The sequence below is a fragment of the Sapajus apella genome, unplaced genomic scaffold (genome assembly GCF_009761245.1).
Source record: "Sapajus apella isolate SASKATOON/1434 unplaced genomic scaffold, GSC_monkey_1.0 scaffold50, whole genome shotgun sequence".
NCBI classification, from domain to species: Eukaryota; Metazoa; Chordata; class Mammalia; order Primates; family Cebidae; genus Sapajus; species Sapajus apella.
The window spans coordinates 11,770,475-11,787,391 of record NW_022436990.1 but is presented as its reverse complement, the minus strand read 5'-3'; the positions used below and the strand labels follow the sequence as shown (position 1 = coordinate 11,787,391).

Sequence of the window (16,917 nt, the reverse complement as noted above, 5' to 3'; positions counted from 1 at the left end):
AGAAGGGAACTATGCTACATGGTAGCATGCTTTATCATGAAGCACTTCTACTCCCAAATATATTTAAAGATTCTTGCACTGGCATAACAGATAATCCTCTAAAATTTTCAAACCAAATTTTTTTGTTCAAAACTGAAGTCTTGTGTTGTTAAAAAAAAAAAAAAAAGTTGTCCACTAACACCTACACGCCTCTGTAGCTCTCTGGGAAGAATTAAAAACCAAGCTATTAAATGTTCACAGTGAATTATTTTGCTGCCACTTCTCTCCTATTTAAAGCACACTGCTTGCATTTTAACATCCGCTCATAATACTGGTATTTGAGGTACCTGAATCTTATAAAACCGCATGCTCTATAGGCCTCCTGAACTGAAAATGACCAAAATCAGATTCCCATTCACCCAAAAACCTGTAGTCATTTTTCACCCTTTCTTCCTTCAATTCACCATCTAACCGGTTACCAATCCCTATACAATCCATCTGCCAAACTCTTAAATTTTTTCTCACCAATCTAGTCCCCCTGAAGTTCCTATCTCAATGAACCCTTCGATTCTCTCCTTCCTCCAGTCCTTCTCTCTGCCAGGCTGTCAAAGTGATCTTGATAAACAGAAATCCAAATGCATCAAATTCTCCTCACTGTGAGGTAAAGTCCATGCTTTTTCACACAGCCTACAAAAGCCTTCATAGGTTATAAAAAGCTCCTCTCTACCTTCTTCTTAACGTTATTCCCTGAGCTTTCCAAATGTGTCCTGTACTCCATTAATATTCAAATACTTGCAACTGCTAACAAAACATACTTATTCAATCATTCAGTATCTCTTCAATCATTCAGTAAATATCTGCTGAGGACCTAAGGATCAGGTCCTATTCTATACCTCCTTGCCTCTGTAGGAATGTAGCAGTATGTAAGACCAGCTCCCATGGTGGTTACTTTAAAGACGCAAGGCAATAAAGCAAACAAAATCCCAAAAAAGTAGTATTTCAGATAGTGTAAGTTTTTTTTTGTTTGTTTTTGTTTTTGTTTTTTTTTTGAGATGGAATCTCGCTCTGTCACCCAGGCTGGAATGCAGTGGCACAATCTCGGCTCATTGCAACCTCCGCCTCCTGGGTTCAAACAATTCTCCTGCCTCAGCCTCCGAGTAGCTGGGACTATAGGCATGCGCCACTACAACCAGTTAATTTTTGTGTTTTTCATAGAGATAAGGTTTCCCCATGTTTGACAGGCAGGTCTAGAACTACTCCTGACCTCAAGTGATCTGCCCACCTCAGCCTCTGAAAGTGCTGGGATTACAGGCGTGAGCCACCACGCCTGGCCAAGATAGTGTAAGCTTTATAAAGTCAGTAAAATATTATTGATTTTAAAAAGTATAACGTGGTAAATTTAAATCAGGGAGACAAACTTCAATGGATGTAACATCTGAACTCAGATCTGAATGATATGTAACAACCACCCATTTTCACAAGATTTAGAGAGAGAGAGAGTTTCAAGCAGATGGTAAACAAGTACAAAAGCCCTAAGGCAAGGATATACTTGGAAAGTTCCACAAATAGAAAGAAGCGTAGCAAAAGTGTAATGGGCCAAAGGTTAGATAGCACTCAGTTGGAGAGCTGGGTGGGGGTTATGTAAGACCTTGCAAGCCTAAGGGTTAAGGAGCTGAGTTTTAATTAAAGCCAATTAGAAGATACAGTGGGTTCAAACTAGAAAGTGGTGTGATTTAATTATAATTTTGAATTATAATTCTCAAGCTGAGTACAGTAGCCCATGCCTGTAATTCCAGCACTTCAGGAAGTAGAGGCCAGAGGACTGCTTGAGCCCTGGAGTTAAAGATCAGCCTGGGCAAGATGGCCAAGACCTCATCTCTACAAAAAAATAAAAACATTAGCTGATGTGGTGGTGCATGCCAGTAGTCCTAGATACTCAGCAGGCTGAGGTGGGAGGATTCCTTGAGCCCAGGAGTTCAAGTATGCAGTAAGCTGTGATTGCACCACTGCATCCCAGCCTGGGCAAGAGAGCAAAACTTAGTCTCTAAAAAACAATTTTTAAAGCCAGGCACTGTGGCTCATGCCTGTAATGCCAGCACTTTGGGAGGCTGAAGCAGGCCAATCACCTGAGGTTAGAAGTTCGAGACCAGCCTGACCAACATGGAAAAACCCCATCTCTAGTAAAAATACAAAAAAAAAAAAAAAAAAAAAACAAAAAAAAAAAAACTAGCTGGGCATGGTGGCGCATGCCTATAATCCCAGCTACTCTGGAGGCTGAGGCAGGAGAATCGCTTGAACCTGGGAGGCAGGGGTTGCAGTGAGCTGATTGCGCCATTGCACTCCAGCCTGGACAAGAAAGAAACTCCTCTCAAAAAAAAAAAAAAAAAAAAATTAGCCAGGCAAGGTGGTATACATCTGTAATGCTAGCTACTTGAGAGGCTAAGGTAGGGGATCACTTGAGCCCAGGAGTTCAAGGTTACAGTGAGCTATGATTGTGCCTCTGTACTCCAGCTTGGATGAAGAGCAAGACCTGTCTCTAAAAATATATATGGCCGGCTGTAGTGGCTCACATCTGTAATCCCAGCACTTAGGTGGTCAAGGTGGGCAATCACTTGAGCCCAGGAGTTTGAGACCAGCCTGGGCAACATGGTGAAACCCCATCTATACTAAACATACAAAAAATTAGCTGGGCATGGTGGCACACTTGTAATCCCAGCTATTCGGGAGGCTAAGGTGGGAGAATCACCAGAGCCCAGGAAGTCGAGGCTGCTGTGAGCCTGATCCAGCCAATGTACTCCAGTCTGGGCAAGAGCAATATCCTGTCTCAAAAATTAATTAATTAAAATATATATACATATATATAATTCAGCCTAATATGTACAAACCTATTGTAAAGGAGCAAGAGAGTAAAAGCAGAATGACAAATTAAGAAGCTACTGCAGTGGTCAAACCACAGTCTATGGGAGTTTGGATCAGAGTACTGACTGGCAAAAGATGAAAAGAAATGGCAAGTTATGGATACACTGTAGAGGGAAAGCAACAAGGAGTTCCTCGTGGATTGATTCATACCGTCACACATTTACACATACTGTTCTTCACCCATGCTTCTAAATTTGTCTGCCTAGAAAACTCCTAGGTATCCTTTAAACCACAATTTAAATCTCATGTCCTCTGCATAAAACCATCTCCAATCTGTCCAACCAAATTAATTGTTAAATAATCTATATTCCCAGAGAACCCTGATTATGTGCCTAATCATTTACCACTCTGTGTTTTGCCCACGCACATCCCTTACTAGCCCACAAGGGGTAGAGTAAGCAAGAGCCAAGTCTTGTTTATCTGTATAATTTCTCCAGTGGCCATCTCATACTGTCCCTGCCAACAGGCTTCCAAAAAGCTCAGTAAGTGTTTGCAATACTCACCAAAATTTCTCTAGAGATTTAATATTCAGAGAGTTACCAAAAATGTGTTAAGAATCTAGTAATCTTTACTAAAACTCCTCCTCTTCAGTCAGATCACAAGGAAAAATAGGACTTTCCCACTTCTGATCTAATTTTTATTCTTACCACACCTTTTTAACGTTAAAATAAACCTTAAATCCTTCTGGAAAATGAAGATAAATAAAACCACATAATTGGTATAATTTGGCTAACACACACAAATAGTATGAGTAACTACCTTATCGAAGGCAGCATAGTTTGCTGAAATGTTTGTGCAAACACAGGCAATAACCTTTTCAAGTATATGGGTGCCATTTCCGGATCTCCTTTGGGCTCATTACATTCTTCTTCATCTTTGTTTGTATCTTTCTTTTTCTTATCATCTCCTTTATTAACTGGACACATCCAATCACCTGCAGACAAATATTGTTCAAAGAAATTCTTTTTTGGAAACTTTTGCTTTCAAGGGAAAAAAACCTTAAGATATATCCAATTTTAACAATAATTTTCTCTAATTAACAAATAAATAAACTGAAATTAGAACACTGTTTCAATGATGCTTATAAGAATACTAAAGAACATTAGTTACTTCAATAAGCTCAATAACAAATTAAGGAGATAATTTTGGATACTCCACATGGTTCCAAAAACTCTGGATTCATCAACTCTCTTTGGTCAAACTACCTTATCTAAACAATACCAAAGTATTATTTATCTGACATTCCCATATTCCTTGAACTTCAGATTTTGGTCATTCTGGAATCAGGCACAGTCTCAACACAGAAGAGTAAGCTGTTAAATGTTTAACAAATGTAAGGATATACATATATACTTATTTGACCCCATATAAATAGTTCATTTATATAATGTTAATGTGTCTATAGAAAGCTATGGAAATGAAAGGCGAAAAACAACAGCAGATGGCTTAAAGGAAAGAATGTAGCACTCACCTGGAGACTGAAGAATAGCTACTACTTCACTATGGCCCCTTTCTCGAGCTTTATCTAATGGAGTTTTCCCATCTTCATCTCTCAGATCTGGGTTTGCACCATGCCGTAACAGAGTCTAGAGAAGAAAAGCATTTAACTTGAATATAACAATACTTTATTTCTTTGACATCCAACTATGTAAACTAAAGGTTTTCCAGAATTACTTAATCAAGCAGGTGCCAATCCAAATCCCTGCCTTTGCACTTAGTACCTTAAAAGCAGTCTCTTCTGTAATCCCAGCACTTTGGGAGGCTGAGGCGGGTGGATCACCTGAGGTTAGGAGTTTGAGACCAGCCTGACCAACATGGAAATATCCCGTCTCCACTAAAAATACAAAATTAGCCAGGCATGGTGACACATGCCTGTAATCCCTGCCACTTGGGAGGTTGAGGCAGGAGAATTGCTTGAACCCAGGAGGCGGAGGTTGCAGTGAGCCGAGATCGAACAATTGCCCTCCAGCCTAGACAGCAAATGCGAAACTGTCTCAAAAAAAGAAAAGGAAAAAAAAAAAGAAAAGAGGAGGGAATATATATATAATATAAACATATATATTTGTTTTTACTTGAATTTGTATTAGGAAACACTAAAAAGAAAAAACTAATTAAAAACACATAGTAAGTAAGGAGGAATGAAGTGGATGGAGATGGCTTGGAAGCATGATTTAGCAAAGTAAAACATTTTATATCATTCTAATTTTTAAACTGTGCAAACGTTAAAAATTAGTAATTTTAAAACCTAGATTTTACCTTTGCTACTTGAGGTCTTCCAAAACATGCAGCATAATGTAATGATGATGACCTTTGACCTCTATTAACATCAGCACCTCTTTCACAAAGAAATTCTACCTGTAAAATGGTAAAGAATCATAAAGCTGCTTTGTATTAATATTTCTATCTTTAATTTAAAAACTAGCTTTTATTTATTAGCTTACCATTTCCTGAGTTCCAAAAGCAGAGGCCCAGTTTAATAGAGTCTGACCTACATCATCCATAAAATTTACTTCAAAGGCTGAAATTTTGAAGGAAAAACAACACACACACATTTTTAAAACCAATAAAATACTACTAAACTTATCTAAAGATTGAACCATTTTAAGATTGTTATTAGTAATCATCTAAATAAAGAGTCAAGAGAGTGTTTTTGATATACAGCTCAACTATATAAAGTAGTACATAATCAGCAAACCTGAGGTCAGCTAAGAAAAAGTATTTGAGGCTGAGCATGGTGGCTCACACCTGTAATCCCAGCACTCTGGGAGGCAGAGGTGGGAGGATCACTTGAGTTCAGGAGTTCAAGACCAGCCTGGCCAACATGGTGAAACCCCTTTTCTACTAAAAATACAAAAATTAGCTGGGTGTAGTGGCACATACCTGTAACCCCAACTACTCAGGAGGCTGAGATAGGAGAATTGCTCGAACCTGGGAGGCGGAGGATGCAGTGAGCTGAGATTGTACCACTGCACTCCAGCCTATGCAATAGAGCGAGACTCCATCAGAAAAAAAAAAAAAGAAAAAGTATTTGAAAAATTTTAAAGCACTGGGGATTCACAAAGTTTTAAGTCTTAAAAATAAATATGAAATAAGAAATGAAAAAACTAAATACACAACTCAATGAGGTATTAGTTGCTAAGAGACTAACCCCCATCTATAATTCAAAGAACACAGAAGAACAAATTTGATGACCCAGAAGCATCTTTCAGGAATTTGTATTTGCTGATCACCTCAAGCGGCAGTCTAAAAAATCTGCATTATTATAATTCATTCACATCAGTTTCCATTGATCTTGAGAAAACCTTAGAATTTACAATATCTCCTTCAGCTAATAAAACAGAAATTTCAAACTTTATAGAAGTTTTACTCAATCAACAAGCATTTACTCAGGTTTTACCGTGAACCAGGCTGATAATTATATAATCATATACAGGGAGAGTGGAGAATATTGAAGGGGTGCCACTTTGTTACCTGGCACAATTTCTAAGAGCACTGTCCAAAAACTAGAAACTGAATATATGCTTATCTCACAACTTTCTTTTTATATTTAAAAAAATATTTTCTGACCTCCTGTGTCAATTGCATCTATAAGTGCATCAGTATCTTTACTTCGAATACAATCTATAAGCTGCCGATGTGAGCGCTCCCCAGAACTATCTAATCTCCGGAGTCCTGGGATTCTGCCTGTAGATCCAGCACTAGACTTTGGCAAAGCTTTTCGTCCTTCAAATAGCAGCACCAAGAGAAGGTCAACCAAACGCATAGTATCAAGCACACATCTTTCATCACCCTGCAATGCACTTTCAATTGAATCTGGAAGTTCTGACCTCAGGAGATCCTAGAAAGTGATGGGAAGAAAAAAGTTTAATATATTAGCATTATACAAAAACACTTTTTCTGAAGATTAAAAAGCAAAGATTCAAAAACATTCTTACATGTGTTACTACCGGAGAGCCTCTGCAAAGTGTTGAGAGCAGACTTACAATTGTTGACACCTGATTACTCAATTTGGAGTCTGCAGTTGTGGAAGGAGCTCCTGTGGTGCTGCGACCTGGTTTGCATGCTGATGATGGTCCTGATACAGTACCTCCAGCAGCAGCCATTCGAGATAACAGCTCCTCGGTTAATCCATGCTTGGCTAATGGAGCTGGGTCAACACCACGACGGGTAAATCGGTCAGCCAGTGATGCAAAGCATCGCAGAGCTCCATCTGAAACCTAATGATGTAAAGAAAATGCCCACAGATAAAATTCACCTTTGTTAGTAATGATCATTTCATACTGACACTGTAAGAAAGGCAACTGTAGCAAAGTGATGAAGCATGTGATCTGCCTAGATTTGAATCACGGCTCCACATACAGCTAACTGTATAACCTGAGGAAGTTACTTTAAACTGTTTCAGGCCTCAGTTCCCTCATTTGTAAAATGGGGATAATAATGGTAACTATATCTCATTGTGTTAGCTTAAATAAGGTAATACGTATAAAGAATCTGGATGGACAGTAAAAGCTCAAAAATATTAACTGTTATTATGTGTACCTTTGTCACAATAATCTATGAATATCAACTGAAAATAACATCTGAACAATAAAAAGGCATTAAATGTCAAGTTTTATTTTCTAAAGTATGCTAATTCAACAAAGGTTTACAGATAAGATTGTAAATACTGTCTTATGGTAAGCTCAGTGACTCACGCCTGTATTCCCAGCACTTTGGGAGGCTAAGGCGGGAGGATCACAAAGTTAGAAGTTTGAGGCCAGCTTGGCCAATATGGTGAAACCACATCTATACTAAAAACACAAAAATTAGCCAGGTGTGGTGGCAGGTGCCGGTAGTCCCAGCTACTTGGGAGGCTGAGGCAGGAGAATAGCTTGAACCCAGAAGGTGGAGGCTGCAATTAGCTGAGATTGCATCACTACACTTCAGCCCGTGTGACAAAGCAAGATTCCGTCTCAAAAAAAAAAAAGAGATACTGTCTTATTTACTCTAAGTGAGATCTATCTTAAGTCAAGAAAATCAGTACCAAATACTTGGTACAACAAAATTGTACCAAGTTAACAAAATTACACTCAGTGCAAGTACAGCTGTAAAAATTACATATTTTTATTACATTTAAATTTTAAGAATAAACATATATCACATTTATAATCTTAAAAGTTTCATTTCCAAAAAGATTACCACACAGAGAGATAAAATTAAAAAAAGATGGAATTACTTCTATTTCATCAAGTTAAAAGTTCAAATTATAGTCTATCATAATTATAAATAAGGGACACTATAAAAATCACTTTCTGAATATAACAGCAATTTAATTACCTGATGATCTTCATGTTTTAATAAACTAGACAGAGATTCCACACAAATTTCTAAAGAAGAATCTTGAGGCTCCATTTTGCCACAGAGTCTTGATACCACAGCCATGGCAGAGTGCAAGGTGTCTTTATGAACTAGATGTCCACTGTCACGAATGAAGGTAAGCACACAATTCAAACCGCCAGCCTCAAAAACTGCTCCTGACTCACGAGTACATATCAGTTCTAATACCTATAACAGTAAAACAAATTTAACGAAAGAATGCAAGCCTAATTTTCGAGAATCACAGAAATAATGCACTCTCCAAATTTATTAGTGATGCATTAAAAACAGAAAAGTGAAAAAAAAAAAAAGAAATTAATTTAAATAATATTTTTTTAGCTGGGTGTGGCAGCTCACACCTGTAATCTCAGCACTTTGAGAGGCCAAGGTGGGCACTTCACTTGAGCCCAGAAGTTCAAGATCAACCTGGGCAACATGGCAAACCTGACATCTACAAAACACAGAAAAATTAGCCAGGCATAGTAGTGGCATGTGCTATAGTCCCAGCTACTCAGGAGACTGAGGTGACAGGATCACTTGAGCCGAGGAGGTTGAGGCTGAAGTAAGCCATGATCGCACCACTACACTCCAGCTTCGGCAAGAGTAAGACCCTGTCTCAAAAATTAATATATTTTATTTAACTCAATATACCCAGGCATCATCATTTCAACATGAAATCAATATAGAAAATTACTGATATATATTACAGTCTTTCATGTATTGTCTTTAAAACTACATGTATACTTTATACTTAACACATCTCTATTTGGAGTGGCCACATTTGAAGAGCTCAATAGACTTATTTGGCTACCATATTGGACAGTGCAGGTTTAGAAAGTGAAATCTGTATGGTAAGCTAAAGCACTACAAGTAATTTAGCAAATGCTCATAATAATACTCTAACACTATTGATCTCTTTCATTCTCATTAGTCTAAAATAGCATTTTCCAGAAGCTAAGCAAGGTGTAATACTGTGCTAGACTGAATGCAGAAGCAAATAGGAGTATCCAGCCATCTACTATAAAAACAGATTTTTCTTAAGAGACTTGCAAAAACGCCTAACAATTCCAGTCTTCTCAGCAACTTTCTGTTAATTTTAAAAAGTTATTTTTCAGCAAGGCACGGTGGCTCACACCTGTAATCCCAGCACTTTGGGAGGCCAAGGTGGGCAGATCATGAGGTCAAGAGATTGAGACCATCCTGGCCAACATGGTGAAACCCCGTCTCTACTAAAAATACAAAAATTAGCTGGGCGTGGTGGCGTGCGACTGTATCCCAGCTACTCGGGAGGCTGAGGCAGCAGAATTGCTTGAGCCTGGGAGGCGGAGATTGCAGTGAGCCAAGATCGTGCCACTGAACTCCAGCCTGGCGTCTGGCAACAGCCTCAAAATTTGCCCCTAAAAAAAAAAAAAAAAAAAGTTATTTTTCATTAAACCTGTTATGTATAAAACACTGTCATTATTTTCAGATAAATTAATAAATATTTTAAATTTCTCAGTTTCAGTATTTAATATGGTAAATAAATAGATAAAATCTATGTAAACAAAGGCTCTTTGGGTATCCTCAATTATTTAAGGCTTGTAAAGGGATCTTGAGACAAAAAAGTTTGAGAACTGCTGACCTAGAGTAGCAAGAATCACAAAAAGAATAAAGCAGAAATCACTTAAAAAAAAAAAAAAAGAATCAGGGGCTGGTCACAGTGACTCATGCCTGTAATCCCAGCATCATTTTGGGAGGCCAAGGCAGTTGGATCACCTGAGGTCAGGAGTTCGAGATCAGCCTGGCTAACATGGTGAAATCCCATCTCTACTAAAATACAAAAAATTAGCCGGGCATGGTGGCACGTGCCTGTAGTACCAGATACTTGGGAAGCTGAGGCAGGAGAATCGCTTGAACCCAGGAGGAGGCAGAGGTTGCACTAAGCCAAAATCATGCCACTGCATTCTAGCCTGGGAGACAGCGAGACTCTGTCTCAAAAAAACAAAAAAAAAAACAAAAAAAAAACATGTAAAATCTAAATGTATTCCCCACAAATAGTTCCAATAAAGTATGGATCTAGTACTAATGCTTTTAGAATTACATAAAATTTTAGAGTTACATAAAGATAACAGCTTACTCTATAGGGAATACAGCAAAATAGTTAAATCCCTGGGCCCTAGAACCAGACTTCCTAATATTCAAATTCCTTAACTTCAAGTCTCGGCTCTGTTGCTCACTACCCGAAAGTACATTCCTTAATTTCAGCATACTTGAATTTTTTTTAATCATAGAAATGATAATATTTGGCCAGGTACAGTGGCTCATGCTTGTAATCCCAGCACTTTGGGAGCCCAAGGCAGGTGGATCACGAGGTCAGGAGTTTAAGGCCAGCCTGGCCAAAGTAGTGAAACCCCGTCTCTACTAGGAATACAAAACAAATTAGCCGGACATGGTGGCAGGTGCCTGTAGTCCCAGCTATTTGGGAGGCTGAGGCAGAATGGCTTGAACCCAGGAGGCAGAGGTTGCAGTAGGCTGAGATCGTGTCACTGCACTCCAGCCTGCGCAACATAGCGAGGTTCTGTCTCAAAAAAAAAGAAAAAAGAAAAGAAATTATAATATTCATGGCACCAACTTATCCCATATAGAGTTGCTATGAAGATTAAATGAGTTAATACCTTAAAGTGCTTAGAATAATGCCTAGCACAGGTGGCATTCCCTGACTGTTACTGCTTTTTTTTTTTTTTTTTGAGACAGAGTCTCGCTCTGTTGCCAGGCTGAAGTGCAGTGGCGCGATCTCAGCTCACTGCAACCTCTGCCTCCGGAGTTAAGGCAACCCTTCTGCCTCAGCCTCCCAAGTAGCTGGGACTACAGGCGCATGCCACCACACCCAGCTAATTTTTTTGTATTTTTAATAGAGACAGGGTTTTACCATGTTGGCCAGGATGGTCTCTACCTTTTGACCTTGTGATCCACCTGCCTTGTGATCCACCTGCCTCAGCCTCCTGAAGTGCTGGGATTACAGGTGTGAGCCATTGAGCCTGGCTAATTGTTACTATTATAAAACAAAATGATTTAGGGTAAGAACAGGGATAACCTACCTCTAAGTGACTACCAGGAACTGAAGTGCACTGAAGCAGCACACAGCAATCAATGACCTGCAGTTTTCCTTCTAAGATAAGATTTCTCTTCCCAAGCCAATGGGACCTCCTTTGGTGCCGTAAGAGTTGTGATTTCCACTGTTCTCAACTACTCTCAATAAAGTAAGATTGAAAATAGGAAGCATTTTTTTTTTTTTAGTAAATATATTTTTCTGTCTCTAAGTGATGTTTAAAATGAGCCAATACTCATCCCTGAGAGGTCCGAGAGAAATAAGTAATGAGCCAATAAATAATACTTACCTTTACACATTGCTCAGCTAAGTCTCTGCTAGTCCTGTTGTTAAGTTCAACTACAACTAACCGATTACAAAGTGCTTTTATAGCTCCATCTACCCCAACAATCCTTCGGGTACATTCCGCAGATACATCCAGGTAGTATGTTATGGCACGGGCTGTCACTTCTAATACATTGTCTGGAGCACTTTCATCAAGAAAAATTTTACAGAGGGCTGGTAAGAAAGTTCGAGGAGGACATCTGTAGTGAAAGAAATCATATTACATTTAGGGTTATTAAATTATTTTTTTTTTTTTGAGACAGAGTCTCATTCTGTAGCCAGGTTGGAGGGCAGCTGGTGCAGTCTCAGTTCACTGCAACCTCCACCTCCTGGGTTCAAGCGATTCTCCTGCCTCAGCCTCCCAAGTAGCGAGGCACACACCACCATACCCAGCTAATTTTTTTTTTTTTTTTTTTCTTTTTTTTTTTTGAGACGGAGTTTCGGCTCTTGTTACCCAGGCTGGAGTGCAATGGCGTGATCTCGGCTCACCGCAACCTCCGCCTCCTGGGTTCAGGCAATTCTCCTGCCTCAGCCTCCTGAGTAGCTGGGATTACAGGCACGCGCCACCATGCCCAGCTAATTTTTTGTAGTTTTAATAGAGACAGGGTTTCACCGTGTTGACCAGGATGGTCTTGATCTCTTGACCTCGTGATCCACCCGCCTCGGCCTCCCAAAGTGCTGGGATTACAGGCGTGAGCCACCGCGCCCGGCCTAATTTTTGTATTTTTAGTAGAGATAGGGTTTCACCATGTTGGCCAGGATGGTCTCCTGACCTCTCGACCTGCCCACCTCACCCTCCCAAATTGCTAGGATTACAGGTGTGAGCCACCATGCCCCACCTAGGGTTATTAAATTCTTAACAGCAAAATGTTAACAAAAGAATATATAATAAAAAGTTATAATGTAACACTGTATTCAATACGGTGTATGAATGTTTATTAGGTTAATACTTCTCACATTGTTTTTACTTCCATAACAATACTCACATGCTAATTTCATTGCTGCTGAAAATACCAACGTGTAAATGGTTTAAAATAGCAGCATTAACTTGAAACCATGTTTTAAAAAAAAATCTTATTCAATCCTCACCTCAAACATCAACTGCTCTATAAAACCTTCCTTAACCTCCGAAATACTTAAGTAGTACTTTCATGTTCCTCAAACCTCATAAAAGCAGAACATACACTGTTTAATGTATCACTTTATTTCCTTATTCACTTAAAAGTCCTAGAAGGCCAGGAACACTGCTCAGTTCATATATTTCAGAAACAAGCACTGATCTGGGGTCTAAAAGACTGGGGTAAAACAAAGAACAGCAACTGTGTGACCTTTCTGCATCTGTTTCCTTACTTGTAAAGCAAAAGTAATAGCTAAATAATACCAACTTTAGGCAGGGCATGATAGCGCATGCCTGTAATACCAACATTTTGGGAGGTCAAGGCAGGCCGATTACCTGAGGTCAGAAGTTCAAGACCAACCTGACCAACATGGTGAAACCCCCATCTGTACTAAAAATACAAAAATTAGCTAAGTGCGGTGATTCGTGCCTGTAGTCCCAGCTACTTGGGAGGCTGAGGCAGGAAAATCACTTGAGCTTGGGACAGGGAGGTTGAAGTGAGCTGATACTGTGCCACCACACCCCAGCCTCAAGAGACAGAGTCTTGCTCTGTAGGCCAGGCTGGAATACAATAACAGTTGGCCACTGCAGCTCACTGCAGCCTTAAAAACCACTATGCTTGGCAATTTTTTTTTTAATTTTTTGTAGAGATTGGAGTCACGCTATGTTGCCCAGGCTGGCCTCAAACTCCTGGGCTCAAGCAATCCTCCCACCTTGGCCTCCCAAGTGTTGGGAGTTACCACACCAGGTCCCACTTTTATATACATAGATGTAAATTTTTTTTTGAGACAGAGTCTCACTCTGTTGCCCAAGCTGGACTGCAGTGGCACAATCTTAGCTCAATGCAACCTCCGCCTCCCAGGTTCAAGCGATCCTCCTGCCTCAGCCCCCCTAGTAGCTGGGATTACAGGCACATGCCAGCATGTCTCATTAATTTTTATATTTTAGTAGAGACAGGGTTTCACCATGTTTGCCAGGTTGGTCTTGAACTCCTGACCTCAAGTGATCTGCCCACCTTGGCCTCCCAAAGTGCTGAGATTACAGGCATGAGCCACCACACCCGGCCTATGTATTAATTTTTTTAAGAGATAAAGTCTCTCTCTGTTGCCCAGACTAGTCTCCAACTCCTGGCCTCAAATGATCCACCTACCTCAGCCTCCTAAAGTGCTGAGATTACAGGCATGCCCCACTGCACCCCACCATTTTTGGCTTTGTTTTTTAAAGGGACAGTGTCTCGCTTTGTCACTCAGGCTAGAGTACAGACATGCAACTATAACTCACTGCTACCTGGTTATGTTTCAGTAGCTTCAAACTCCTAGGCTCAAGCAATCCTCCTGCCTCAGCCTCCCAAAGCACTAGGGTGACAGAAACAAGTCACTATGCCTGGCCTCATATCACCATAGACGTAAACATTTCATGTTTTCATTATTCACAAGTAGAACCATACTATAAATACTATCCCATAATTTGCTTATTTCCTTAGTTCATATGTTGTGACCAGCCGGGTACAGTGGCTCACGCCTGTAATCCTAGCATTTGGGAGGCCGAGGCAGGCCGATGGCTTGGCTCAGGAGTTCCAGACCAGCCTGGGCAACACAGCTAAACCCTGTCTCTACAAAAAATACAAAAAAATAAGCCAGGAGTGGTGGCAAACGCCTGTAATCCCAACTAGACATGAGTCTAAAGTGGGGAGGATGGCTTGAGCCTGAGAGGTTGAGGTGCAGTGAGCTGAGATCACACTACTATATTCCAGCATGGGCAACAGAGTGAGACCCTATTCAAAAAAAAAAAAAAAAAAAATTACTAACTGAATGAAATAAATATACAACATCAAACTTTGCAGGATACAACTAAAGTAGTATATAAAGAGAAATTTATGGCATTATATGCTTAAGGCCTCACATAACAGCTTTCAAAAAAATCACACCCCAGTTTTCACTTAAGAAAACAGAGAAAAAAGAGCAAATTAGGCAAGGCATGGTGCTCACACCTGTAATCACAACACTCTGGAAGGCCAAGCAAGGCAGGCAGATCAGCTGAGATCAGGAGTTTGAGACCAGCCTGGCTAAAATGGTGAAACCTCATTTCTATCAAAAATGCAAAAATTAAGCCACACCATGTGGCACGTGCCTGTAATCCCAGCTACTTGGGAGGCTGAGGCAGGTGAATCATTTGAACCCAGGAGGTGGAGGTTGCAATGAGCCAAGATTGCGCCGTTGCAATTCAGCTTGGGCAACAAGAGTGAAAACTCCATCTCAACAAAAAACAAAAAAAGAAAGAAAAACAAGACATTCTACCAAATCTCATGCAAGAAGCATTACATAAGTTGCATAATCCTGTATCTATCACAGAAACTAAATTAGTAGTAAAAACCTTCAAACTCAAATTCATATTCTCTAATGAATTGTGCTTTTGGTGTTTATCTAAAGAAATATTTGCAAAATGCAAGGTCACAAAGATTTTCTCCTATGTTTTCTTCCAGAAGTCTTATAGTTCTAGTGGGTTTTTGCTACTAAATCGCTTGAACCCCGGAGGCAGAGGTGGCCGTAAGCCAAGATCACAGCATTGCGCTCCAGTCTGGGCAACAAGAGCAAAACTCTGTCTCAAAAAATAAATAAATAAATAAATATTTTTAAAGACTTCACACACAAAAAAAATTTGTACTAATGTTTACAGCAGTTTAGGTCATAATCACCAAACATCCATGAAAAGGAGTATTACTGAGCAACTGAAGAGAAGGAACTTTTGATACTATAGCAACATAGATGAATTTCAAATGCAATGCGCTAAGCGAAAGAAAGCAGACTCAAAAAACTACATATTGCATGTATGATTCCATTTACATGACATTCTGGAAAAGCCAAACTGTATCAACAGAAAACAGGCCACTGAGTGCCAGGCATTGGGGGAAAGGGTTTGAGTTCAAAGGGACAGCACTAGATGTTTCAAAGTGACAGAAATGTTCTGAATTTCAATTGTAGTGGGTGTTACAAGTCATAGCAATGTACAGTAAAAAAAAAAAGCTAACTTTATCATATGTAATTCAAACAAATTTGTAAGAAAAAATTAAGTATCATTCACAGAATAAGCGCAGCCCTCTTTTAAGCTTGCCACTATTTACCTCTTACATTATAGGTAGAAATTATCTTTATTATCTTAAACCAAGTACTATATTATTAATAGAGTACTATATATTATGTTTAGAACTACAGTATTATATATAATACTATATATTATTGATAATATATTACAATATTATACAGTATTATATTACAGGAACATGATACCATACCCTGCTAATTTTGTATTTTTAGTAGGGATGAGGTTTCACCATGTTGGCCAGGCTGGCCTTGAACTCCTGAGTTTAAGTGATCCACCTGCCTCAGCCCCCCAAAGTGCTAGGATTATAGTATTGGTATTATCAATACTATATATTATTATATACTACATGTTATATATGTACTATACTGTATTATTATATATAGTACTATACTATAGCATATATATATGCAATATAGGATAGTATTATATGTACTATATATGTACTATACTATGTATATATATAGTATAGTTATATATATAGTACATATATAGTACTATATATGTATATTTATGTTTTATAGTACTATATATATGTATATATAGTACTGTAAAATATATGCTATAATACATATATATTACATATGTACTATAGTATATATACTATGGTATATATAGTAATATAGTATATTGTATGTACCATATATAGTACTATACTATAATATATAGTATATAATGTATATAATACTATGTAATACATACTATATATTATAGCATATACTATATACTATATATTTTAGTATAGTACTATATATATTACATATATACTATAGTATATATCTCATATTACATATATACTATAGTATATATGTATTATATACTATATATATCTATTATATACTAATATATTTATAGTATATGTGGTACTATATTAATGTACTAATTATATATATAGTATAGTATAACTATACATTACATATATACTATATATAATTATAGTATAGTATATATGTAATATATAATATATAGTATATTATAGTACACTATTAATATATAATATATGGTATAGTATAGTGTATAGTATATAATAGTATAG

At 38.4% G+C, this 16,917-nt stretch overlaps 1 protein-coding gene across 12 annotated transcripts in view; it reads right to left on the bottom strand.

Annotated features, from left to right (window-relative positions):
• The window catches only part of HECTD1 (HECT domain E3 ubiquitin protein ligase 1), a 99,710-nt gene that overhangs the window by 64,420 nt on the left and 18,373 nt on the right, over nucleotides 1-16,917 (bottom strand). For all 12 annotated transcript variants that reach the window (XM_032242607.1, XM_032242604.1, XM_032242608.1 and 9 more), the window contains 8 exons: nucleotides 11,631-11,865; nucleotides 8,215-8,442; nucleotides 6,834-7,115; nucleotides 6,466-6,736; nucleotides 5,340-5,416; nucleotides 5,155-5,253; nucleotides 4,370-4,484; nucleotides 3,658-3,832 (listed from right to left, as the gene is read on the bottom strand). In XM_032242607.1, the coding sequence (XP_032098498.1) occupies nucleotides 3,658-3,832; nucleotides 4,370-4,484; nucleotides 5,155-5,253; nucleotides 5,340-5,416; nucleotides 6,466-6,736; nucleotides 6,834-7,115; nucleotides 8,215-8,442; nucleotides 11,631-11,865 (1,482 nt within the window). The remainder of the gene's footprint in view (nucleotides 1-3,657; nucleotides 3,833-4,369; nucleotides 4,485-5,154; nucleotides 5,254-5,339; nucleotides 5,417-6,465; nucleotides 6,737-6,833; nucleotides 7,116-8,214; nucleotides 8,443-11,630; nucleotides 11,866-16,917) is intronic.